The following is a 26,467-nucleotide window of genomic DNA, read 5'->3' on the forward strand; positions in this document are numbered from 1 at the left end:
CCACTTTTGGGAATTACCAACCTTAGGGCATGGTCTTGTCTGTGGACTTGACAAGCTGAGTGGGTGCGGGGGGGGGGGGGTTCTCTCGAGCTCTTGCTCTCAGATCCCTTGGGTGATGTAGACGGGGTCAGGCAGCATGAAGTGGCATGTGGTCAGTCCCCAGATCTATGAGTTTATTTTCCCCATAGCACCCCTTAATAATTTGTGTGTGTGTGTGTGTGTGTGTGTGTGTGTGTCTATCTTTGTGGTTCACACTACACTTTTTGGTCATGGTATTTCATTGCAGCAATAAACACCCTAAGACACCTATTTGATCATTTTAATTAAATGGAATCCTTCTTATATTAGGAGCCAGGTGAGAAAAGAATATCTTGAAGACTTTGGCATTCGCACAACTTGGGTTTAGATTCAAGTTCTCGGTTTCTTTAAATGTCTTTAATTTGTTTGATTCAGCTTTGTCTTATGTTAAATAAGGATACCACAGTGTTTCTCAACCTGTGGGCCAGGGGTCACATATTAGCTATTTATGTTACAATTCATAACAGTAGCAAAATTAGTTATTAAGTAGCAATGAAATAATTTTGTGGTTGGGGGTCACCACAACATGAAGAACTGTATTAAAGGGTTGCAGCATAAGGACCACTGCTTCAGAAAAATAGGCAACTGTGAAGCTTTATGTAAAATAATACTTTTGTGTGATTTTAAAGCTTTTGCATGAGAGGGTGTTTATTTATGAGTAAATATTCTAAGGTTACCCAGTAAGTTCAGACTTGCTCAAAGTCCTTGATACTGTCATGTTCATGTCAGCAAGAAACCAAAGAGCAGCCACGGAAACAAAACAGAAGCTGTATAACTTTGCACTTCTTGAGACTTCTAGTAGATTTAAAATATCATGGAAGGTATTAAAGTAATTAAAAATCCACCAAATGCAAACACCAGTGCTCTAGAAGCACCCTGGGAGATAAGTGTGAATACAACATGCATCGCTTTGTAGCTCTGACATCGAATAAAGACTGCCTGTAAGTATAAACAAAATGTGGGTCACATCTCTGTGAGGAAGGCAGATTCTTTAAGGAGGTGGGGCTTAACTCTGGCATTCAGCCAAACTGTCTCCCTGACAAATCCATCAATGGGGAAATGGGAAAAGACACCAAGGTTGTTAGTGTTCTTGACTTCTTGGAAGGGTGGAGCATTTCACCATCACAGTAAATCTGTCTAGCTCTCATAAAACAAGAGTGTCCAGATACCGGAGGGGCACATCCTACAAAGCAAATCTACTTTGAGAGGGTCTGGGTGGAGAAAGATTGTTACATGGCTGCTGTGGAATTGCAAGTGGAAAGCGAGTTTGTGAAGTTTTCTATGGATATGTTTATAACTGCAGCCAACCCAAGTGGTAGTACCAAGTGATGTCTGGAAAACTACACCAGGATGCCATTGTTCTTCTAGCTTTGACAAAATAAGATGTACTCGTTATTTCATTTTCACAGCACAAGCTATTTTGAGAGGAAGATGGGCATCGAAGAGGCTCCTTAGTCATTTGGGCAAGAAACTGCTCTTGCCTGGATTGCTTCACTGGATATGCAGTACCCACAGAGAGATGACTGCTAAACTTGCCTAAAGCTTCACGAAAAAGTCTGCTGGATACTATGGGCCTGTAGGCTAAAGATGGATGCCCCAACGGTACAGAAGAATTTTGGGTAAATGTCCAGGCAGTAAGATGTCTCTGTCAATTCTAGAGTTTTGGAAGTTTATGAAGCACTTCCTGTTTACTTAGGTAATATTATATCCTTCTGGAGTCTTTGATGGAGTTAAAGAATAGATAGATAGTTATAGTTTTCCTTAGTTATGATAAAAGATAAAGTAGATATAAATATTGTAACTGTAATTCTTGCTTGATAACTGTTTTGTTATATGTAATTTTACTATGTTAAAGTTAAAGCCTTCCTTTTTGTTTAAACAGAAAAGGAGACATGGTGTAGGAGTTCTTTCTGTTTGAGCATTGCTTTCATTGGTTAATGAATAAAGAAACTGCCTTGGCCTAGTTGATAGGGCAGAACTTAGGTAGGTGGAGAAAACAGAACTAAAGGCTGGGAGGAAGAAGGGTAGAGAGAGAGAAGCCATGGATCCTCTGCCTCAGATGGACACCAGTTAGAATCTTGCCAGTAAGCCACAGCCACATGCTGATACATAGATTAATAGAAAGGGGCTAAATCAAGATGTAAGAGTTAGGCAATAAGAAGTTAGAGCTAATGGGCCAGGCAGTGTTTAAATTAATATAGTTACTGTGTGGTTATTTCAGGTGTAAGTTAGCTGGGCAACCAGGATGAACAAGGAGCCCTCTCCCTACAACATATGTTGATGATTATATTGAACTTCAAAAATTAGAGATTACTCAAAATTGTACTCAAAACTGTTTTCACCTTAAAAGTCTACAAAATTTAGTGGCCTGCATTAATCTCTCATTATTCCCATTCTCTCTCTCTCTCTCTCTCTCTCTCTCTCTCTCTCTCTCTCTCTCTCTCACACACACACACACACACACGGGGGAGGGAGGAAGAAGGGAGAGGGAGGGAGGGGAAAAACGGACAGAGAGGGAGGGAGAGGGACAGATAGAGAGGGAGGGAAAGAGAGGGAGGGGGAGAGTGACTAAAGATTGAAGCTTTACATTCTAGGACAGCACTCTCCCACAGAACTTCAGGCCCAGACATTGTTTCATTCTTTGAAAGAAGTTCTTATTAGTTGAGCTCAGCCTAGACTGGCCTTGAATCTGTGAGCCTTCTCTCAGCCTTCTGGCTTGCTGGAATTTCAGGCCTGTGCAACCAGATCCAGTTCACAGTCTATAATTTTGTTTGTTTGTTTGTTTGTTTTTCGAGACAGGGTTTCTCTGTCCTGGAACTAGTTCTGTAGACCAGCCTGGTCTCAAACTCACAGAGATCCATCCACCTGCCTCTGCCTACCGAGTGCTGGGATTAAAGGCATGCACCACCACTGCCTGGCTCAACAGTCTATAATTTGGAGTGGTGACAAAAACTTACTAAAATAACTGATAAATGTTCGTACAGGAAGCGAATTCGTTAAGTTCTAGTATTTATTCTACTCATAAGACTTACCATCATTTGGGATAAAGGAAGGGTGGATATGGGAGCAGGGAAGCACATATCTTAATTAAGGGAGCCATCTTAGGGTTGGCAAGAGACTTGACTCTAGAGGGGCTCACAGGTGTCCAGGGAGATGTCCCCAGCTAGTTCCTTGGGCAACTGAGGAAAGGGAACCTGAAATGGCCCTATCCTATAGCAATACTGATGAATATCTTGCATATCACCTTAGAACCTTCATCTGGAGATGGATGGAGATAGAGACAGAGACCCACATTGGAGCACTGGACTGAGCTCCCAAGGTCCAAATGAGGAGCAGAAGGAGGGAGAACATGAGCAAGGAAGTCAGGACCGCGAGGGGTGCACCCGCCCACTGAGACGATAGGGCTGATCTATTGGGAGCTCACCAAGGCCAGCTGGACTGTGACTGAAAAAGCATGGGATAAAACCGGACTCTCTGAACATAGCGAACAATGAGGGCTGATGAGAAGCCAAGGACAATGGCACTAGGTTTCTATCCTACTGCATGAACTGGCTTTATGGGAGCCTAGCCTGTTTGGATGTTCACCTTACTAGACCTGGATGGAGTGGGGAGGACCTTGGACTTCCCACAGGGCAAGGAATCTGGACTGCTCTTTAGACCCCGAGAGGGAGGGGGAATGGAGTAGGGGGAGGGGGAGAGGAATGGGGAGAGGGTGAAAGAAGTGGGGAGAGGGGGAGATGAGTGGGGGGAGGGGGAGAGGAGTGGGAGGAGGAGGAGGGACATGGGAGGCAGGGAGGAGGCAGAAATTTTTTTCAACAAAAAAAAATAAATATATAAAAAAACTTACCATCACTAATCGTCATTTAAAAAATATTTTCTTCTGTAACATGAACCCTTCAGTGTGGCCGTGTGTTGTGTGGACAACAAAATTTAAGTTCAGTCTCTTAGCTTTTAATTCATTTATTTTCACTTTTAGGTCATCACATTCTTAATGACACAATGAAGCATGAGTCTAAGATGCTTTAAAGCTAAGAAGAAGGTTTTTGTTTTCTCTCTAAGAACATGAAAAGTTACACAAAGGTCAGGTCCAAATCATATGCTAAAACAAAACAAACAAACAAAAATCTTAGGACACCTAGGTGTGGTGACACTTGGGAAACCAAGGCAGCCTAGGCTATACAGTGAGGTCTTGATAAAAAAAAAAATACGAAAACACTGAGGTATCTGAATAGTCAAAAGTAAGGGAACTGTGTTAATCTTACCCTCAAAAGTAACATAATTCAGTGCTGGGTATATAATCCAAAAGTGTAGCACTGGGTTTGATCTCGAGAACCACAAGAGAAAGCAAAGCCCTAATTAAATCCATAATCCATAAAGCCATATTACCTACTCCAAATTCCGGAAAGACACTTGCTTTCATTGCCCATATGGTCTTTCACAGATAAAAATGATGCCTTAAAAACTATATCTCAGAGTTGACAGTAAATTTCACTTGAGACTTTACAGTATACAGCACTTTACATGAATGGCAACAAATACCCAGTAAAGACTGGGTGGCACGTACGTTTTGGCAAACATCTTCTCCCAATTAAGTAGGAAGATGGCATGTACTGGTGTAGGATGTACACTCTACATTGATAAGATATAGATTACATACACAAAATCAATACCTAAGAAGTTATTGCCTGGGCAAGGGGCTTAATACACCTTTTACTTAATTCTGGGTAAGCACTCTATCATTGAGTTATGCCCTCGGCACTAATCTCATTTCCTTCTGAAAGAAAAATTGGATACTTCTCTACAATATTTAAATGAAAAATAATCAAACACATGCACAAATTATTGCAATCAAAGATTAGTAACAGTAAATACTACTCTAATAGCATCAGAATTCAGGGTTGATGCATAATCCAAACGGAGTGGGTTAGGGTGATAATTATTCAAAGGCAAACTTCATGTTGTACCCCTGCTCCTTGCGTCGATACTCCTCAAAGGCCTTTGTAACCTCTTCTACCTTCCTCTGCATTATGCCTATAGGGGACAAGTCATATAATCGTTAGTCAACGTCACATTCCAGAGACACAACCACACACCCTCCCCTCAATTATGACATATAAAACTTTACATCTCAATGTTAATAGTTGTAATTTTTAGAAAGTGAGAGAGAAAAATTCATCCTTTTGGAAACTATGAAAACAGTGCATGAGAATAATCTATTTTGTTTTTGAGCTTTTGGACAATAAGAGTCTGCCTTAAGTTTGTGTTTTGTTGGAGGGAGGACTGACTTTATTTTTACCCTTCAGTGCCGAAAAGGTGCTCAGTAAACCAACTGCATAGATTTTGGTAGGTCTGAGCTACCTACAAATCATGAGTTCATTGGGAATATTTACATTTCTGTTGTTTCCTAATAAGTTATTTACCTTGGTGGTTCTTACATTTGCTTAGGGGCAGTGTACTGCCAAATGCCATTAATAGTTACCATATCAAATTGTACTTTTCTCCCATGAAAAATAAACTGTTGGAGGAAGCATGTTATTCAAACATTTTCTACAAAAATGTACAAATAGAACTGGGCATTAATGTTTAGTAGGTGATAAATAATAGTTGGTACCCCTAGGGAAAGAAAAGTTTTGCAAAATAAAAACTAAAAATCTAATTGATCTACTTCATTTCTCTCAGTCAACCAGAACACTCTTAATGTCTGCTCAGTTTCTTTAAAAGCATAATGTCTCCTCTTATCATATAACATATATACATTTCGCAAGATCACACTCTAAGAATGGACAATTTAAATCATGATTATTTGTTGAGGGCACAGAACAACAATGAATACTGAGCTTGACTAAATAAATCTCTTGTTGTAATAACAAACTGCAGGGTGCAGATCCCCCCCCCGCCCCAAGTAACTGTTTTAATGTGATGGAATCATAAAGGAGCAGTGCAACGAGCCATTAACTTCAGACTAGAGATGGCAACATAAGCACAATTCACTAATTTGCTGATTGATACATATTGAATGCAAAGAAGTACATTTATAACAATCTTAAAAATCAATAAAATGTCAAGAAACACAAGTCAGCATTATTAAGAGAGGCTTACTCTAAACATTTTGTCATGTCTTCTAATTGAATTCCCAGGGCTATTTTTGTATTAACTCACTTTAAATGTTTTAGGACTTTCATTTATTAAGGATAAATACTGCACATGTTACTTACTCGCCAGAATTCTGGTCCCAAGACCAGGATTATTGATTTGTTTCTGTCAATATTTTAAGTTAATACATCATAGATCATAGCAGAAGTAAATTGTAGTAGTAGTCACTTCGAAGAAAATATACCATACACATTTTTCATTATTCAAAATATGCTGGGGCTGGAAAGATGGCTCAGAGGTTAAGAGCACTGACTGCTCTTCCAGAGGACCCGGGTTTCATTCCCAGCACCTATATGGCAGCTCACAATTGCCTATAACTCCAGTTTCAGTGGGTTTAATACCCTCACATAGACACACATGCAAATAAAACACCAGTGCTCATAAAATAAAAATAAATAAATTTAAAAAGCTTAAAAGATTTAAAAAAAAGCCAGGCAGTGGTGGCACATGCCTTTAATCCCAGAAATTGGGAGGCAGAAGCAGGCAGATCTCTGTGAATTCAAGTCCAGCCTGGTCTACAGAGTAAGTTCCAGGACAGCCAGGACTGTTACACAGAGAAACCCTGTCTCAAAAAACCACACACACACACACACACATGATGGAGGAGGGTCTATGTGTTACTTTCATTGGTTAACTAATAAAGAAACTGCTTTGGCCCTGATAGGACAGAAAATTAGGTAGGCAGAGTAGACAGAAGAGAATGCTGGGAGAAAGAAGCAGATTCAAGCAGTCGCCATGATTCTCCTCTCCGAGACAGACTCAGGTTAAGATCTTTCCTGGTAAGCTACCACCTCGTGGTGCTACACAGATGATTAGAAATGTGTTAATCAAGATGTGAGAGTTAGCCAACAAGAGGCTAGAGCTTATGGGCCAGGCAGTGTTTAAAATAATACAGTTTCCGTGTAATTATTTCGGGTAAAGCTAGCCATGCGGGAGCTGGGCGGGAACACAGCCCACCGCTCCTCACTACACAGACACACAGACACACAGACACACACACACACACACACACACACACACACACGTATATACACACACTGAATATAGAAAAACAAAAATTCTTTTCCCAATAGGAAACTTGGGAACAAAGAAAACATTCAAATATTAGAATGCTTGATGTTTGTACAACTCTACAGAATAATTTAGTTGGTCAGTGGCAAAGATTATGAATTTGTCATGAAATCTCAACAATATATTTTCATAAATATGACATGCATTATGATCACAGCCAACATGGTTGGGGGGAATTTCACAAGGTCATGCCATTAGATGAAGTGCTATAGAATGGCTTCGGAGGGAGGGAGTGTTAGTTTTCTTTGGAGATGAGCTCCCTTGATAGTTAATCTAACCCCAAATGCCCAGCCCTAAACATACGTACATAGGAGTAACACTAAATGGACACAGTAGGTTTTACACATACATGCATACATGTACACACACTCAGTTTCCTTTCTTAAACACACCAGGACCATGGGCTGCGCACCACCCACAGAGGGCTGTATATTCCCACATTAATATCTAGAAAATGTCCTACACACTTGTCTTCAGGAATCTAATAAAGCGCTTGTTCTCAGATGAGGTCCCTTTGCCCAAATACTAGCTTGTGTTAAGTTGACCCTCCCAAAAAATAACAACAAAAACAAGACATCCCCCAACCAAAAGATTTTGGTAAAACTACTCCCAGCCCATCTCCTGATTTGAGGATATATTTTCCTTCAACTTAGCCTGACTTGCAAATGTTTTAGGCAATGATGTATAGAAACTGCCCTAGAAGGTTATAAAACGAAGAGATTTTTGTCAGTAAGTTAAAACAGTTTTTTAACTATAATTAGTATTTTTAAAATGTATTAGTTACAATGACCTCTTGAAATTTACAGACAAATGGATGGACTAGAAAAAATCATCATGAATGAGGTAATCCAGACCCAGAAACACAAACACAGTGTGTACTCTAAGTGGATATTAGAAATAAAGCAAAGGATAACCAGCCTTCAGTCCACTACCCCAGAGAAGCTACGTAACAAAGAGGACCCTAAAAGAAACATTAATGGATCCCCCTGGGAAGAGGAAATAAACAAGATCTCCTGAGTAAATTGGCAGGGAGAAGAGAGGGTGGAAGGAGGGGAAAGAAGGGGAGGGGGGAGGAGAATTTGAGGGAATGGGATGATCTAGTTGGGGGAAAGGGCGGAGAGGGTGAACAAAGAAAGATATCTCAACAGAGGGAGCCATTATGGGGTTAGCAAGAAATCTGGCACCAGGGAAAGTCTCAGGAATCTACAAGGATGAACCAAGCTAAGAATCTAAGTAATAGTGGAGCGGGTGCTTGAACTGCCCTTTCCCTGTAATCAGATTGATGACTATCTTATTGTCATCATAGAACCTTCATCTAATGAGTGATGGAAGCAGATGCAGAGATTCACAGCTAAGCACTGAGCCAAGATCCTGGAGTCCAGTCAAAGAGAGAAAGGAGTGATAATATGAGCAAAGTGGCCAAGACCATGATGAGAAAACCCACAGAAACAGCTGACCAGCAAGTGTAGTGATATTTCATTTATATTTTAATAAATAAAACTTTCCTGAAGTTCAGAGAGTAAAACAGCCACATTGGCCAGCCTTACAGACCAGGTCGCAGTAACACACACCTTTGAACCCAGTAGCCATGCTAGTTTGCCATAGAAATTGGGCGGTGCATGCCTTTAATCCCAGAACTAGAGAGGAATATAAAATAGGAGGAGACAGCTCTCAGTCTCATTCTGAGATTCCTGGAGGCAGGATCGCCATTTCAGACTAAGGCTGAGAGCCAGTGGATGGCTGCTTACTTTTCAGATCTTCAGGTTGGACCCCAATTTCTCTCTCTGAGTTTTTATTAATCCTGCTTCATCCAAGCTCATGGGAGCTCACTAATTCCAGAAAGACAGTTGAGGAATCTGCATAGGACCGAACTAGGCCCTCTGAATGTGGGTGACAGTTGTGTGGCTTGGATAATTTGTAGAGTCACTGGCAGTGAGATCAGAATTTATCCCTGGTGTATGAACTGGCTCTTTGAAGCCCATACCCTATGGAGAGATACCTTGTTCAGCCTAGAAACAGGGGGAAAGCTTTGGTCCTGCTTCAGAGTGATGTGCTAGACTTTGTTGATGCCCCATGGGGACCCTACCCTCTCTGAGGGATTGGATGGGTGGTGGTGAGGAGCTGGGGAGGGCAGAAGGAGGGGAAACTGGGATTAGTACGTAAAATATAAAAAAATATTAATTACACATAAACATTGGATACTATTAAATTCACTGTAGAAGAAGATACTGTACTCTCAAAAGCATTGTTATAGTGTACTACTTTCTCCTAGGAAAATAATTGGGGCAGTGAGAGGAAAAAAAATACCCTGACAGAAAAATGGTCAGAAACAGAAACAGGCAACTCATTAGCTGGTGTGTTGATTGCTTACAAGTATTTCAAAATACTTATCTATAAGTAACCAGAGAGATACAACCTGGACCAGAGAAATAATTTTGCATGTTTTGTCAAGAAATGGCGGTAGTGGTGTTGCTGGTAATTACAAAGGCAGTAAAAGGAGTGCAGAAAAATAGGTCCTCTAATGAGTGAATTGTTGAGAAAAATACAAACTACTTCACCTTATCTGAAAGAAAACACACACACACACACGTCTTTAAAACAACACTGCTTGTGATTTAGCATTTTAACTTGTAAGAAGGAACTATATTTACATCCTCGAATGATGGTGTGTATTAAAATCACCAACAGAGGAGCTGGAGAGATAGCCCAGTGGTTAAGGGCAGTTGCTAAACATTCCTGTTTAGTACCCAGCACGCACATGGTACCTCGTGACCATCTGTAACTCCAGTTCCAAAGTTTCTGATGCTTTTTTGGCCTCTTTGGGCACAGCATGCACATGGTGTAGAGACATACATATAGGCAAAACATCCATACATATAACCTTAAAAGAAATAAATTTTACAAAACTATTGATAAGTACATTTAATATAGAACAATTTAAAATAAAAAAAACAAATTGGGAACTTTAAGACTTAACAATGGGCTCTCAAAAACCTTTGTATGGATATACATATACACATGTAACAACAATTAATTTTAAAAGGTGCCATGAATTTAAAAGAGGGAAAGGAGGGTACATGGAAGGTCTAGGAGGAAGGAAAGGGAAGTGGGAATGATGTAATTATATTATGATCTCAAAAATAGAAGAAATAAAAGCAAACACTATGGCATATCCACATACCTAGCAGTCATTAGCAGAATGGAAAGATACTCATGTGTACAGGCCTGTCAGCTGTCAGTTTTGTATCTTCTCTTTCACCAAAACCTGACGAGTTGGAGGAGATAGCTCAGTTGGCTAAACGCTTGCTGTGTGAGTATGAGAGCTTACGTTCAAGTCCCAATACCCTTATAAAAGGTGCTGCAGCAGACAGCTAGATTCCTTGGGCCTGCTGCACAACCAGCCTAGACGATGAGCCCAAGGTCCCAGTGAGAGATCCTGTCTCAAAAGACAAGGTATGCTAGCTCCTGATGAATGCCACTGAGGCTGAGCTCTGGCCTCCAGTGACACAGACACATAGGCACATACACACAGATACACATACATGCACATATGTATACACACACAGCTATAGCCTCTACAACAATAACATTAACAGGAACAATAAGAAGCTGAACATAGTGCTTGGGTACACGTTGGGGACAGATAAACTGTAACTGTCTACTAAACCCTACGGTCATAGCTGCATTTTGAAAATACGGAAACATTAACGCATAATCTCCGTGAATAAGTTAAAAACTACTCTGTGTATCATGCCAAGAACAAGAAATTTATTTCTGAACAATCAAAAGTAGAGGAGCTTTAATAAAGAGATAATCATTTCATAGGATCATTCTGGCAGTAGTGTGGGAATGAACTGAAGTAGAGTTAGATGAGAGATGAGCAGATCACAAAAGAAGATCAACAAAGCATTTCTACAGGCTAAACCCATAAACCTGTAACACAGCAGTAAAGACATGTTTAAAGGAGGTAAAAGACAAACGCACCAAAACATTAAAGATACAAAGAAAGGAGCAAAACACTTTAAAAACTGCGACAAGTTTTGCACTAGATTTATAGAATTAGTAGGACTAGATAATTCCAAATGGTGTCCAAAGTGGAGCGGAAAACAGGATGCATGACTAAGAGGCACACCCTCCCCCTCCTCCCTATCTTACATCTGGCTCACACTCCCTCATCAAGTTCTGCAGAAGAAGGTTTTCCTTTGAAGACGGCGAACAAGCTAAACTATGGAACAGAGATAGCAGACCAAGTTAAGGGCAGGCACTGTGTACAAAAACTAAGGATTAATCAGAAGTTTCCAAGAGCTTAAGTGGATGCCCACAAAGGAGCATGCCTAAACTCAATCCCAGGGACTACTATCACCATCAAAAGGCAAATAAACATCCCAGGAAACCAACAGTACAATAGAGATTAAAAGACTACAGAAGAGAGGAGTCTTGGAATTTGAACTAGGTAAAACTTTAATTTAAATTAAAAGCAGGGATTTTGGTACTGACATACTGATAAGTATATAGAAAGCTAAGCAAAAAAGTAAAAATAAAATTCAAAAGTAAACAAAAAGTTGCAAAAGAAAGAAAATATAATATTCTAGGCTGTAAACAACACCCTATGATCATAATTAAAATAATAATGTTCAAAGTGAAATTTATGATATATATATATTATCTATGAATACATATTTACCAAAGATAGTAGAGACTTAATAAAGGAAAACTAAAAAGTAAATCGTTTTTGGCAAATTTAGTTTAATCTGAGGTGTCTTTAGCACATGCATGTGCAAATGCTTGCTACTGCAAAGTTTTGATGATGAAAATAAAATAACCATCCAAGAAAGTGACGGCTGCAGATGACAACTGGGATCAAACATACCCCTGCTTAAGAGAAATGCCTTCTTAAAGGAATACCATAGAAACAAGCAGTGGATTCCAATCAGTATTCTAAGTACCTACCTTAGAAAATAGAAAAAGGACAAAATTAACACAAAGCAAGCAAAGGGAGGAAATAATAAAGAGCGGAGTGAATACAACCGCAAACAGAATCACCAGAGAGAAAAATCAATGAGCTAAAAAGCTAATTCTTTGAGAAAAAGTCAATAAATTTAATAAACTTCTAGGCAAGAGGGAGAAATTTAAGCTCAGAAAAACGTAAGTCACCAGCATTAGTAAAGAAACAGGGTACTCCATTACAAACTACTCTACACTACTCTATACGTACAGTTCACCAGCCTAACAGGGATGTACCAATTCTCTGAGAAACCACAAGGTTTCAAATTTAACCAAGATAAAATACACCATCAGAAAAGTTTTAAAAACAAGTGAAGATATCCCCCTACAAAAATATCCAGGTCCAAATAGATTCACTGACGATCTAGCGTTCAAGAAGAATTAACACCATTGTCTGAAAAATCCTAATAAAACAGTATTAATACCTAAACCAGGAAAAGGCAGCAAAAAAAACAAAAGAGAAAACTACAGACCAATAAATCTGAAGAATACTTAAAATAGCTCATAATATTTAAAGACCTGTTGCAAAACAGATCCAAATCAAAGTAGATTTTTATTCTGCATATATAAGGCTGCTGCTATATCTGAAAAATGTCCCTGTTTCCATTATATAAACAAATAAGAAAAATAATGTAACAATTGATACAGAGAAAACATTTGATTAAATCTAGTATCTATTTAGGATTAAAACAAAATCATCCACTTAGAAATAGATGGGGATTACATGAGCTCAATAAAGAGAATCCACCAAAACCCTACAGCTCATATTCTATATTAAGAAGAAAGACTGAAGGCTTAACATATATGACCAGAAATGTACAAAAAAATTAAGTAAATAAATAAATAAACAAAGTTAGGGCTGGGGATATAACTAAGTGGTAGAGTGTTTGCCCAGAAAGTACAAGACCCGAGGTTTGATCTCAGCAACACATACAGAAAGGAGAGAGAAACAAAGGAAGGATGTATATTCTCATTTATCATATTTGAGAGAATTTCTAGAAGTTCTAGCTAGTGAAAAAAGTGCAAGAAAAAATAATGGCATGAAAATTGGAAAGAATGAAACAATGTTTATTTGAAGATCTCTTAACTGCCTATTGTAGAAAATTCTAAATAATCTACAAAAATTTTAATTAAGAAGTGAGTTATATTGAGAATTCTCTGTTCAGATCAGTGCCCCATTTTTTAATTGGGTTAATTAGCATTTTAAAGTCTAGTTTCTTGAGTTCTTTATATATTTTGGAGATCAGACCTTTGTCTGTTGCGGGGTTGGTGAAGATCTTCTCCCAGTCAGTGGGTTGCCTTTGTGTCTTAGTGACAGTGTCCTTTGCTTTACAGAAGCTTCTCAGTTTCAGTAGGTCCCATTTATTCAATGTTGCCCTTAATGTCTGTGCTTCTGGGGTTATACATAGGAAGCGATCTCCTGTGCCCATCTGTTGTAGGGTATTTCCCACTTTCTCTTCTATCCTTTTCAGTGTGTTCGGGCTGATATTGAGGTCTTTAATCCATTTGGACTTGAGTTTTGTGCACGGTGATAGATATGGGTCTATTTTCATTCTTCTACAGGTTGACATCCAGTTGTGCCAGCACCATTTGTTGAAGATGCTTTCTTTCTTCCATTGTATACTTTTAACTCCTTTATTGAAAATGAGGTGTTCATAGGTTTGTGGGTTAAAGTATGGAACTTCTATACGATTCCATTGGTCGACTTCTCTGTTTTTATACCAATACCAAGCTGTTTTCAATACTGTAGCTCTGTAGTAGAGTTTGAAGTCAGGGATGGTAATGCCTCCAGAAGTTCCTTTATTGTATAAGACTGTTTTGGCTATCCTGGGTTTTTTGTTTTTCCATATAAAGTTGATTATTGTCCTCTCAAGATCTGTGAAGAATTTTGATGGGACCTTGATGGGGATTGCATTGAATCTATAAATTGCCTTTGGTAGAATTGCCATTTTTACTATGTTGATCCTCCCAATCCAAGAGCAAGGGAGATCCTTCCACTTTCTGGTATCCTCTTCAATATCTTTGTTCAATTCCTTAAAGTTCTTGTCAAATAGATCTTTCACTTCCTTGGTTAGAGTTACCCCAAGATATTTTATGCTATTTGTGGCTATTGTGAAAGGTGATGCTTCTCTGATTTCCCTCTCTGCTTCCATATCCTTTGTGTATAGGAGGGTGACTGATTTTTTGGTGTTGATCTTGTATCCTGCCACAATACTAAAGGTGTTTATCAGCTTTAGGAGTTCTTTGGTGGAGTTTTTGGGGTCACTTATGTACACTATCATATCATCTGCAAATAATGAAAGTTTAACCTCTTCCTTCCCAATTCGAATCCCCTTGATCCCCTTATGTTGTCTTATTGCTATTGCTAAAACTTCAAGCACTATATTGAAGAGGTATGGAGAGAGTGGACAGCCTTGCCGTGTTCCTGATTTTAGTGGGATGGCTTTGAGTTTCTCTCCATTTAGTTTGATGTTAGCTGTTGGTTTGCTGTACTTCTCAACAGAAGAAGTTCAAATGGCCAAAAGACACTTAAGGTCATGCTCAACCTCCTTAGCGATCAGGGAAATGCAAATCAAAACAACTTTGAGATATCATCTTACACCTGTCAGATTGGCTAAAATCAAAACCACCAATGATAGCCTCTGCTGGACAGGTTGTGGAGGAAGGGGTACCCTCATCCATTGCTGGTGGGAATGCAAACTTGTGCAACCACTTTGGAAAGCAGTGTTTCGGTTTCTCAGGAAATTCGGGATCAACCTACCCCTGGACCCAGCAATACCACTCTTGGGAATATACCCAAGAGATGCCTGATCATATGACAAGGGCATTTGTTCAACTATGTTCATAGCACCATTATTTGTAATAGCCAGAACATGGAAACAACCTAGATGTCCTTCAATGGAAGAATGGATGAAGAAAGTGTGGAATATATACACATTAGAGTACTACTCAGCGGTAAAAAACAAAGACTTCTCAAATTTTGCATGCAAATGGATGGAAATAGAAAATAGTATCCTGAGTGAGGTAACCCAGACCCAAATAGATGAACAAGGGATATACTCACTCATAATTGGCTTCTAGCCATAAATAAAGGTCAGTGAGTCTATAATTTGTTATCCTAAAGAAGCTAGATAAGAAGGTGAACCCAAAGAAAAACATATAGCTATCCTCCTGGATATGGGAAGTAGACAAGATGGCCAGGCAAAAATCGGGATTTTAAGGGTGGGGTGGGAGGGGGGTAAGGGGAGATGGGGAGAGAAATGTGAGAAGGGTAGGATGGGGAGAACTTGGGGCAACGGGATGATTGGGATAAAGGAAGGTTGGATGGGGGAGCAGGGAAGCACATATCTTAATTAGGGGAGCCATCTTAGGGTTGGCAAGAGACTTGGACCTAGAGGGGCTTCCAGGTGCCCAAGGCGAGGTCCCCAGTTAGCTCCTGGGGCATCTGAGGATTGGGAACCTGAAATGATCCTATCCTATAGCCATACTGATGAATATTTTGCATATCACCATAGAACCTTCACCTGGTGATGGATGGAGATAGAGACAGAGACCCACACTGGAGCACTGGACTGAGCTCCCAAAGTCCCAATGAGGAACAGAAGAAGGGAGAACATGAGCAAAGAAGTTAGGACCACAAGGGGTGCACCCACCCACGGAGACAGTGGGGCTGATCTATTGGGAGCTCACCAAGGCCAGCTGGACTGTGACTGAAAAAGCATGGGATAAAACCGGACTCTCTGAATATGGCGGACAATGAGGGCTACTGAGAAGCCAAGGACAATGGCACTGGGTTTGATCCTACTTCATGTCCTGGCTTTGTGGGAGCCTAGCCAGTTTGGATGTTCACCTTCCTAGACATGGACTGAGGGGGGAGGACCTTGGACTTTCCACAGGGCAGGGAACCCTGACTGCTCCTCAGACTGGAGAGGGAGGGGGAGAGGAGTGGGGGAAGGGGGAGAGGAGTGGGGAGAGGGAGAGAGGAGTGGAGGGGGAGTGGGGGGAGGGGGAGAGGAGTGTGTGTCGCGGGGAGGAGTGGGAGGCTGGGAGGAGGCGGAAATTTTTTTTCTCAATAAAAAAAATAAATAAATAAAATAAGTGAGTTATAAATCAGGCATGGTAGCACATGCCTTTAATCTCAGTACTCAGGAGTAGAGGCAGGTGAATCTCTATTAGACGAGGACAGCCTGGTCTGCAGAGTGAGCCCCAGGACAGCCAGGGCTACACAGAGAAACCCAGTCTCACAACAAAAACAAAACAAAAGTGAGTCATTTTTTTAAAAATTAGATGTACTTATTATGTTTCATGAGTGTCTTGCTTTTGTGTATGCATATGCTCTGTGTGCCGGTCTGGTGCCCACAAAGCACAAAGAGGGTGTCTGATCCCCTGAATCTGGAGTTACAGAAGTTTGTGAACCACTCTGTGGGTGCAGGGAAGGAACCCTTGTCCTCTGCGAGAGTAAGATGTGCTCTTAACAACTAAAACAGCTCTCCAGTCCCTGTCTTTGAAGATCAAAAGATAGATGATCAATAAACAAAATTGGTTTTATAAATTACCAGTGAGCATATGAAACACAATTCACTTAAAAATCACTGTAAATAAAATAAAATAAAAACGTGTATGTAAAGTGTGTGAAAAAATTACAAAATGATGGTGAAAGAAATCAAAGAAGACCTAGTAAAATTTTGAGACACAATATTTTTGTGGCTGGGAAGGTTCATAATATAGTTAAGATGTTAATTCCCCCAAATCCATCTATAGTCTAAAATGTAAGCTTTAAATGCAATTCTTAACAAATATCATAAAAATGTTTGTAGAAAAGCAAGAGAATTAAAATAGCTAAAACACTTTTGACTGAAGGAAATAAATATTATTTATTATATTATATTTATAAAATATGTAGCTACAACAATGATGGCAGTGTGATATTTAAGCAGAAAGAATCAAAGATCCACAAAATAAAGACCTCAGAAAAAAAATTCAAGCACACACCAAACAGATTTTTGATCAGGCACGAAAGCAATTTCAAGGGCCAGATATGGTGGTTCATATCAGCAATCCCATGTTTAAGGAGGCTGGGGCAGGAGGATTGCTGTGAGTTAGAGACCAACTTTGGCTATGATGTCAGAGCCTGTCTTTAAAAGGGAAAGAAGATTACAAGATAGCTCAGCAGGTAAGAGTGCTTGCCACCAAATTTGAGCACCCAAGTTCAATACCTGAAGTCCACATGGTAGAGAGAACTGACTCCTGCAAATTGTCTTCTTACTTTGATATGTGTGTTGTGGCATGTGTATGCATGTGAACACATACATGCAATATAAACAAACAAACTTAATAAGAAAATAAAATAAACCCAACTGACCAAGGACAGCTTTTCCAATAGTATTGGATCAACTGAACGAGTTTAGGCAAAATTAGCAAACAAAAGATCCTTGATCTAAACTTATTATACAAAATAAAACCCAAATGGATAACAACCTTAAAAATATAAAAAGATAAAAACTTTCTGAAAAAAATTAGAGAAAAATCTTTGGGATATGAGCAAAATTAATCAAACAAATGCTGACAAATTGCCTATCATCAAAATCATACTTCTGTTCTGTGACTAACTCCCATAAAGAGGATGATAAGATAGATAAGATGTAGAGTGGGAAGATTATCTTCAAGCTACATATCTGATAAGGAGCTACTATCTAGAATACAAGAAAAATCCTTCAAACTTCGGAGTAAAGAAGAATTATAAAGGGAGAAAGAAGCATGGAAGACATTTTACTGCAGTAAGCGAAGGAAAAGATGTTCACTCTCATTAGACACGAGGACGATGCACACCACATGATATCACGACACATCCATTATAGGGTTAAAGTGAAAAAGACTTAGACTACCAAAAAGTGGTAAGGACACAGACACACCATACAACTCATACATTGCTGGTGGCAATGGAAAGAGGTACAACCACTATAGAAAACTGTGGGCCTTTCTTGCTATGTGGCTGGGCTTGGTGGAGTACACCTGCAATCCCAGTACTTAGGGGATGGAAGCAAGAGGATCAGAAATTCAAAGTCAATCTCAGCTACACAGTGAGCTCAAGGCCAGCCTGGGCTACATGAGACCCTTTCTGAAAACAAGTAAACAAGCAATTGCCATAGGATCTAAGAACTATAGTCTAAGACACTTAGGCTTGTCATCTGTCCAAGAATGTTCATAGTAGCTTTCCTCAACTTATCCCCAAATGTTCTAGATAGAATAACCAGTCAGACAAAATGTGCTATACCTATACTGGAATATTGCTTACCAACATGGAGAGTCAAACTGTTCATATATTCAACAAGCCAGCCAAATCTTTAGGGAATTTTGCACAACGGGGAAAAAGTCATTCTTCAAAGGTCACATTCTGTACAATGCTATTTATATAATAAATCACAATACATTTCAGCAAAAGAGACTAGATCAGTTGTTTCCAGGAGGTTCAAACTCAGTGGTAAGGCAGGGATCAGAAGGAAAGATGGGTGTTGTGATAAAAGGAAACATGAACAAGCCATGTGGCATGGAACTAGTGAGCATTTTGCTGTTGTGATACATATAAAATCCTACACATATGCAAGAAGGCTGCATGTAATTAACATGTATACAGTTAAAACTGAACAAATCTGTGACAGGCTGAGTCAATGTCAGTATCCTGATTATGGTATTATACGACAGTTTTGTAAAATATTATAACTGGGAAAAATAAAGTTACAATAAGTAGGGTTTCTATACTATTGCTTGCAACTATGTGTGAATCTAAATTGACCACAGAAAAATTTTAATAACAAAAAAGACCGACACATATAAATATGGTATTTTGTTATTGCTGTTGTTTGAAACAGTCTTTTTTCTCTGTCGTTAAAGCTAGCCTGGAACTCACTATGACATTCAGGCTGGCCTCAAACTTGTGACTATCCTACCTTAGCCTCCCTAGGTATACCACATGCTAAGGTTTTAGCTATTGCAGAATATGTCCTATATATGAGGTTAAGTTGCTTTTGACAATAACTTTGAATTCTTGGAATTTAATGTAATTAGTGTTTCCTTGTAATTCAGAAAATGAGAGTGAAGAGAATAGCGGGGAGGGGAAGACAGAATATGAGATTATCCTCTGACTAGTCATGGCTACTTTAAGACATTTAGTTTATTGAAATTCAAGTAACGGATGGACAGACTTAAGTTCTTGGTGGCATATACTGCTGGATAGGAGAAGTATTCAGAGATGCTCAAAGCTCTCACCTCCACCAAAGGCAGGTACACTAGCTAGTCACAGAAGTCAGGTAGTGGTGGCACACACCTTTAAGAATCTATCTGGTCTCTTCATTGATCTATTAAAGTGATGATGAGACACTATGCTTGGAACAGCGCTGCTCTTCACATACAATCAATGAAAAACACATTTCAAAGAGCGATAAAGAAGAAAGACCAAATGACAAGGTGTCCTGAATTATTGCAGACATGTGGTAAGTAGCCCAGGTAATAAAGTTTTTTACATTTTTATGTGGCCTTCATCTGGGAATTTATCAAAATTATCAAAATATTACTCATTATAGAAGTCTCACTTCAAATACCCTCTTCCAGAAAATAAACAAAACAAAGAAAATCCTGCTGAGCCATTTTGCCCACCCTGTTTTTCTTCTTTATCACACCTTGCCTCCTGCCTTTGTACCTGCTGAAGGCAGAGATAATACATTGACATAACATATAAAGATAATATAATAATAATGATAACCATATATACCTGCTTCAGAGTAACACAGGGCCTGGACACATAGTGGGTGTTCTAGTCAACATCTAGACAACATCTAAAACTACAATATCTAATCACATAGCACTGTAGTGATAATTTGTTTGTATTCTAACAAAGTTTGCCAGAAGATCAGTGTGCAGAGATAAACCACTAGCTAGTCACAGAAGTCAGGCAGTGGTGGCACACACCTTTAATCCCAGCGCTCAGGAGACAGAACTGATGAAGCTTTGTGAGTTCAAGGTCACTCTGGGCTACACAAGGTGGAATCTGTCTAAAAGAGAAATAGAACTCACATAAAGGTGATCCATGGGATCACATGTTTTTGATCCCAGCACTAGGGAGGTGGAGACAGGAGTGATATGGCTGGGCCAAGAGAAGAATATAAGGCGGGAGGAGTCAGGTGCCCGGGGGCAGGCTGAGGTTTCATAGAGATAGAATTTTAGTCTGAGGAGTCATAGAGACAGGACCACCACTTTACTCTGAGCACTGGTAGAGGTAAGAACTCTCTAGTGACTGGCTGCTCTGTTTCCCTGATCTTTTTCAACTTTCACCCCTGATAGCTGACTCCGGATTTTTATTATTAAGACCAATTAGAATTCATGCTACATAGCACTTTGTTTGTTTTTTTTTGGTGCGTGTGTATGTACAGTGTATGTGTGTGTGGTATATGTGCATGTGTGTACACAGGTGTGCATGCAGAGGACATCAGGTGTCCATGTTATCACTCTTTGCCCTGTTCCATTGAGACAGGTTATTGTACTGAATAGGAGCCAGGCTATAAGCCAGAAAGCCCCAGCAATCTTCTTATCTCTGCCCCTTACCTCTGCGGCACTGTGTTTATAGGCAGAATTGGCAACACCCACCTTTTCATACCAGTGCTGGGAATCTGAAGCCAGGTCCTCATGACTGCACAGCAATTACTCTTACCCACTGAGTCATCTCCCAGCCCCATCACTCGTGTTTCCAATTCCTGTGGATGCGACTTTGATTCTCACAATACTTTGTGGTGGCAAATAAAAATGTAGGAAGGCATAAACAACTTCTCAGAGGCCTAAGCTAACTAGGATTCATAGTTGGGCTTGTACAGTTGACTCCTGTCTAACAGTGCTTTTTCTATTAATGCACCTGTTTGTCAAATCTTGTGAAATTTTGGATAAACAGCATATAATACACGCATGTATTGAAGTATCATACTGAAATTCATTGATATGTACAATAAATATATGTTAAATCCATCTATTATATTTTATAATAAACTAAATGCTGGGCCAGCAAGATGCCTTGGCCCAGGTAAAAGAACTTGCCACCAAGACTGACAACATAAATTAGATCCCAGAGACCATATGGTGGAAACAAAAAGCCAACTTCATATCCCAAATTGTCCTCCGAATTTCACAGACTCACTGTGAAATATACAAGGCCCCTCCAAATAAGTAAATGTGATAAAAACTTAAAAATAGATAAACTAAGCATTGAGCGGAGTATGGTGGCACAGAATTTATGAAACTGAGGCAGGAGGCTCACCATGAATCAAAGTCAACCTGAATTACATAGTAAAACCATGCCTCAAAAATACAATACAATAAGCATGCTGCTGAGCTAGGACTTGCACCATAATGGTATTTGTTGTTCTGGCAAACACTCAAGTGCTTAAAATGGGGATTGCCTATCTGAACATTAACTGAAGAACAGCCATCAGGTTTGTTCGTATTTGAGGTGGCTATTGAGCACGGGCCCCCAAACAGCTTTATCATGGGGTTCCAGTATACTTGAGGGTTTGTTTGTTTGTTTGGGTTTTTGTCACTAACAGGAAGAAAATTGCTTCAGAGGGAAAAAAAATCCATCTTTCTCACAAACAATATAAATTCTGCTATTTGGAAGTGATTTGAATTATGTTGGATATAATTCATATGGGGAAGCTCTCCAGCTTGAGGAAATACTCTTGGGCACAAAATGTACATAAGTAGGATTAGTGAGAAATCTAATTTTGCAGATGTATTGAGGGTATGTCAAATCTGGATTTACATACAGAAAAAGAAGTTTGAAAAGTCAGCTCTGAGAATGTTAACCATCATACACCATTTCTTAACAGGAACTGAAGATTTGTTTAATTCTACTGTTAGTCCCCTAAGCTAAAGTACAAGAAGTTCTTTGGAATTAAGGGACAACATTTGTTTTGTGTGTAAAGAATGGCAAAGATGATCAAGTGGATCATTTAAATAGTGGAAAGACACAAAATGCCTTTCAATTAACTGCACTGGGAAGATGCGAGTGTCCCCGTTGAGTTTAAGTCTACAGGAGCAAAGTCCACTTAGGTGGCTTTGTGCTGCTATCACAGCGCTGGCAGAAGCCATCCAATTCTCAAGTATCTGAAGTGGAACGTTCGATTCCAGAATATAAGTAAGTACTTTACCAATCTACCAATGTCACCAAGATTGCCCAAAGAATGTAAGATAAGGCAGAGGTAAAACGAACAGCTTCAATCAGTGAATCGGAGTCTATTGTAGAAGATGAAAAAGGAAGAGCACTCCTCAATTGCAATTTAAAGGCATCTTTTGGCCGCCCAGTCTCTGATGCTCTTCATACCAGACAGCTGAAATAACTAACAAAATAGAACTCCTTTTTTTTCTGTTTGTTTTGATACAAAGTCTCATACAATACAGGCTAGCCTTGAACTTGCTACTCATTGTGTAGTGGAGGGTCACCTTGAATGCCTGATTCCCCTGTCTTTACTTCCTAAGGTACTGGGACTAGTGTGTTTATGCCACTATGTTTAGCTTTAATAAAGTATTTTTTAATTAATTAATTTATTTATTAAAGATTTCTGCCTCCTCCCCGCCACCACCTCCCATTTCCCTCCCTCTCCCCTGATCAAGTCCCCCTCCCTCATCAGCTCGAAGAGCAATCAGGTTTTTTATTTGTATCGAGGTGTCACTGCTTAGCCTTGCCTAGCCTGGAACTCACTCTGTACATCAGGCCAACCTAGAGTTCACAGAGATTCAACTACTTCTGCTTTTTTGAGTGCTGGGACTAAAGGTGTATGCCACTATGCCTAGTTAACAAAATACTTTTAAATCATTTATTGCCTGAATTAAAACATCTTTAAAAGCATCTAACACCAAAAATTTAATTTGAAACAGTCACCTCAAATAATAACTATTAATATTGGGCAAAACTAAAGCATGATTATAACACATTATGTAAAACTAAAATGACCCTAAAAACATTTCATTGCAAGAATTAGTAAAATACAGTTGATGACTAAGAATATTTAGCATAAAAAGTAAAGTAGTCACAGGTATGGGACTATATTTTGGAAATATTATAACCCCCAAAGCCATTTTATTTACTCTAGAGAGTAACTCTTTCTGCTCTAAATAACAATATAAGTATGAGAAATCTATAAAACAAGTACACAGTTCCACTCTTTAGGAGTCTGTGATGATTATAAATAAAATATATTTAGTCTTATAGCTTTGAGACACTTCATGAAATAAGAAAAATACCATCCATGATAATATTGAAGTTTCAAATAATGACTAGAAGTTTTTTCATAGCCTACTCCTTTCCTATTGTGCCATTTGGTAATTATTCACATCCACAGCAGTGATTTGGTGGTATATGAACCAACATGTAAAAGAAGTGGCAGGCAGGCCTGCTTTTTGTCATGCCAGACTCCTGCACGGCTAGCTTTACACCCGAAATAACAACACATAAATTGCATTCATTTAAACACTTCCTGGCCCATTAGCTCTAGCCTCTTACTGGCTAACTCTCACATCTTGATTAACCCATTTCCATTAATATGTATCGCCACTTGACTGTGGCTTACCAGCATGAGTCTAACCACCATGCGTCCTGGGTAGGAGAAGCATGGTATTTGCCTGACTCTGCTTTCTTTCTCCCAGCCTTCTGTTCTGTCTTCCCCACCTACCTATGTTCTGACCTATCAGGCCAAGCAGTTTTACTAATTAACCAATGAAAGCAACAGATAGATAGAAGACCCTCCTACATCACCAACAGGAAACACGGATCCCTTATTCCACCTTCTTCCCCTGCCAGAAGTAGCTCCACATACTAAAAACAAATAAATTGCCGCAGGTGGACTGTCAATTTTGTCTATGTGGTCCAAGAAGACCTAGAGTTGCTGCAGCTTCAGTGACTGTCAACTCAGAAGACAGATGTGTGACCACAGTACCATCATCAAGTCAACCTTTAATAATGCTGTAATTTTTTTTACAAAAAGGAATACAAGACATGGAATACATATTTTGGATCTGTGGCTACTACACGCTCTCAACTATATAACTTGCAAGAATAAAGCATGGATAATGTCTAACAGTGGATAAGCATCACATCTGAAGTCCTGAGTGTGTTCAGACTCCCCTAAATCTGACAGTCTCTGATCCCCTTTCTATTTCTGTCCTATCCCTATAGATTGTGTAGAAGTTAGAGGGCAGAAGTAGCCTGCTTTGCCACACATTCTTTGTGTATGTTGAAGAGTTGACTGGACAATGAATTTAATGTGTCAACGTACTTAAATTGTATGCAATGTTCAACTTCCAATTCATTTTTATTTATTTCATTTAATTTTTTGAACTAAAATGGACTCTTTGGAGTAGCTTTCAATTCATGAAACTATTGCCCAGATAAAGAGATTTCCCAACAACCCTCAACAATCACAGCCTCCCCAGCTACCAATATACCACACCAGAAAGGTTCATTTCTTGCAGCTGATAAGACTACCATTACCACCCTAAGTCCACCGTTTACCCTGAGGTTCACACTCGATGTTCATCAAACGGGTTGAAGCAAAGGTATAATGATAGGCATACATCACTACAGTACCTTAGAAAGTATTTCTGCTGCTCTGTGTTCTGTCTATTCATCACCACACCCACTACTGATCTTTCTTTTACTGTCTCCACAGCTTTGCCTTTTTCAGAATGCCATATATTTGGAATCACACAGCATATAGTCTTTTCATTTTAGCTTTTCTCAGTTAATAATATTCATCAAAATCACTTTTAAAGAAATGATTTTCAGTTAAATATGTGATATTTTTCATGTAACAGCTGCCATGTTTTATTATGGAAAATTTTTGTGCCAATATTACAGATATTAAGTCACAAAAACATTTCCCAGAAACCTTTTAAAATAAAGATTTGATTTTATATGAGTTAATGATTTCTCTTTAGTAAAATATAATATTTGTATTGCCAGAATAACACATTCATTCATTTTTCTATAACTGCTCTCTGAATGTGAACAAATGGATTCATTTAATCTTAAAATTTTCAGTCCACAGACCATTTCAGCAGACATGATTCAATTAACTATTAAAAAGCAAAAATAAAACAAAAAGAAAACTCCTCTCCTAGATAGCATAATTAAAGTCCGCCATGCTCCATTTCTTGATTACCCCATTTCCTGATATGAAAAGGAAAGGCTTGTTGGATGGGAATGGCAAAAGAAGCTTGCACTATCAGGAATTAGCAGGCTTCACCCATTTTTCAGCAGAGCCCCCATCTCAAGTGAATGTCTACATTTCATTGCTTCTTTAGCTCAAATGAATCTTTAGCAAATAAGGAATTCCCATTAATCATCGCTTTCTGGCTCCCGATTCTGACTGAGAGCTTTACCCAGACACCTAAAATTTACAGCCCGTCCAAAATATTATCGTATTTTGACAGCCGTGTCCTCTACTGTTTTGTACATGATTAAGATTTGTTTTTGTATCTAACCGTAACCACAATGTTTGAAAAGCACACCAGGATTAACAATCTTGTTTTGTACATAAGGAAATCTGAATCTTGGTCCCAGTTCTTCTATGATTGGTCTCAGCCGCAGGTTCTAAAGAAGTCATTAAACGTTTCTGGGCCACAATTTCTCCACTTATATAAAGTAAATCCCTGGCAACACTAGCAACTTCAGTTTTATAAAAGCAACACTGGCTGGGAGCCTTGTGATTTCATTTATGACAAAGAGGATCCCCACCAAGAAAAAAAAAATCACTGCAATTTTTCTTTATAACCCAAATTACCTTGTGACACCTCCTTTAACTCCACCTCAAAAGTACTGTTCACTGTAGAAAAATAAGCAACACACAGGAAAACTTCTCATAATCTCATTCCTTGGCATTGCATGGTTATTAACATTTTACCACTTCTTAGTTAATCTATCAAAGTCTCTATACAAGTGGTATTCAATGACAGCCTACCTGGAACTAGCATCTCTAGATCCAATTTAACAGCTACCTTTGAAGCCCATGACCTTCCTATCTTCCCCTCCCATACACATACAGCACACATTTGACAACCAGTAACTATTTCTGCCTACTGTCATTCACTGATTATCAACTATGGGCAAAGCACAATTCAAAGA

The 26,467-nt window shown here is 39.1% G+C and overlaps 1 protein-coding gene across 1 annotated transcript in view; it reads right to left on the reverse strand.

Moving 5' to 3' along the window:
• Positions 1 to 4,488: 4,488 nt before the first annotated feature.
• Positions 4,489 to 26,467, reverse strand: part of LOC121437259 (nuclear pore glycoprotein p62-like) — a 73,627-nt gene continuing 51,648 nt past the window's right edge. Inside the window, exon 9 of the mRNA XM_041637120.1 lies at positions 4,489 to 5,109. Coding sequence (XP_041493054.1) covers positions 5,015 to 5,109 — 95 coding nt within the window. The 3' untranslated portion in view covers positions 4,489 to 5,014. The remainder of the gene's footprint in view (positions 5,110 to 26,467) is intronic.

This window comes from Microtus oregoni, unplaced genomic scaffold (genome assembly GCF_018167655.1).
Source record: "Microtus oregoni isolate MIOR12 unplaced genomic scaffold, Mior012 000050F_ref0000143, whole genome shotgun sequence".
Taxonomy (NCBI): domain Eukaryota; kingdom Metazoa; phylum Chordata; class Mammalia; order Rodentia; family Cricetidae; genus Microtus; species Microtus oregoni.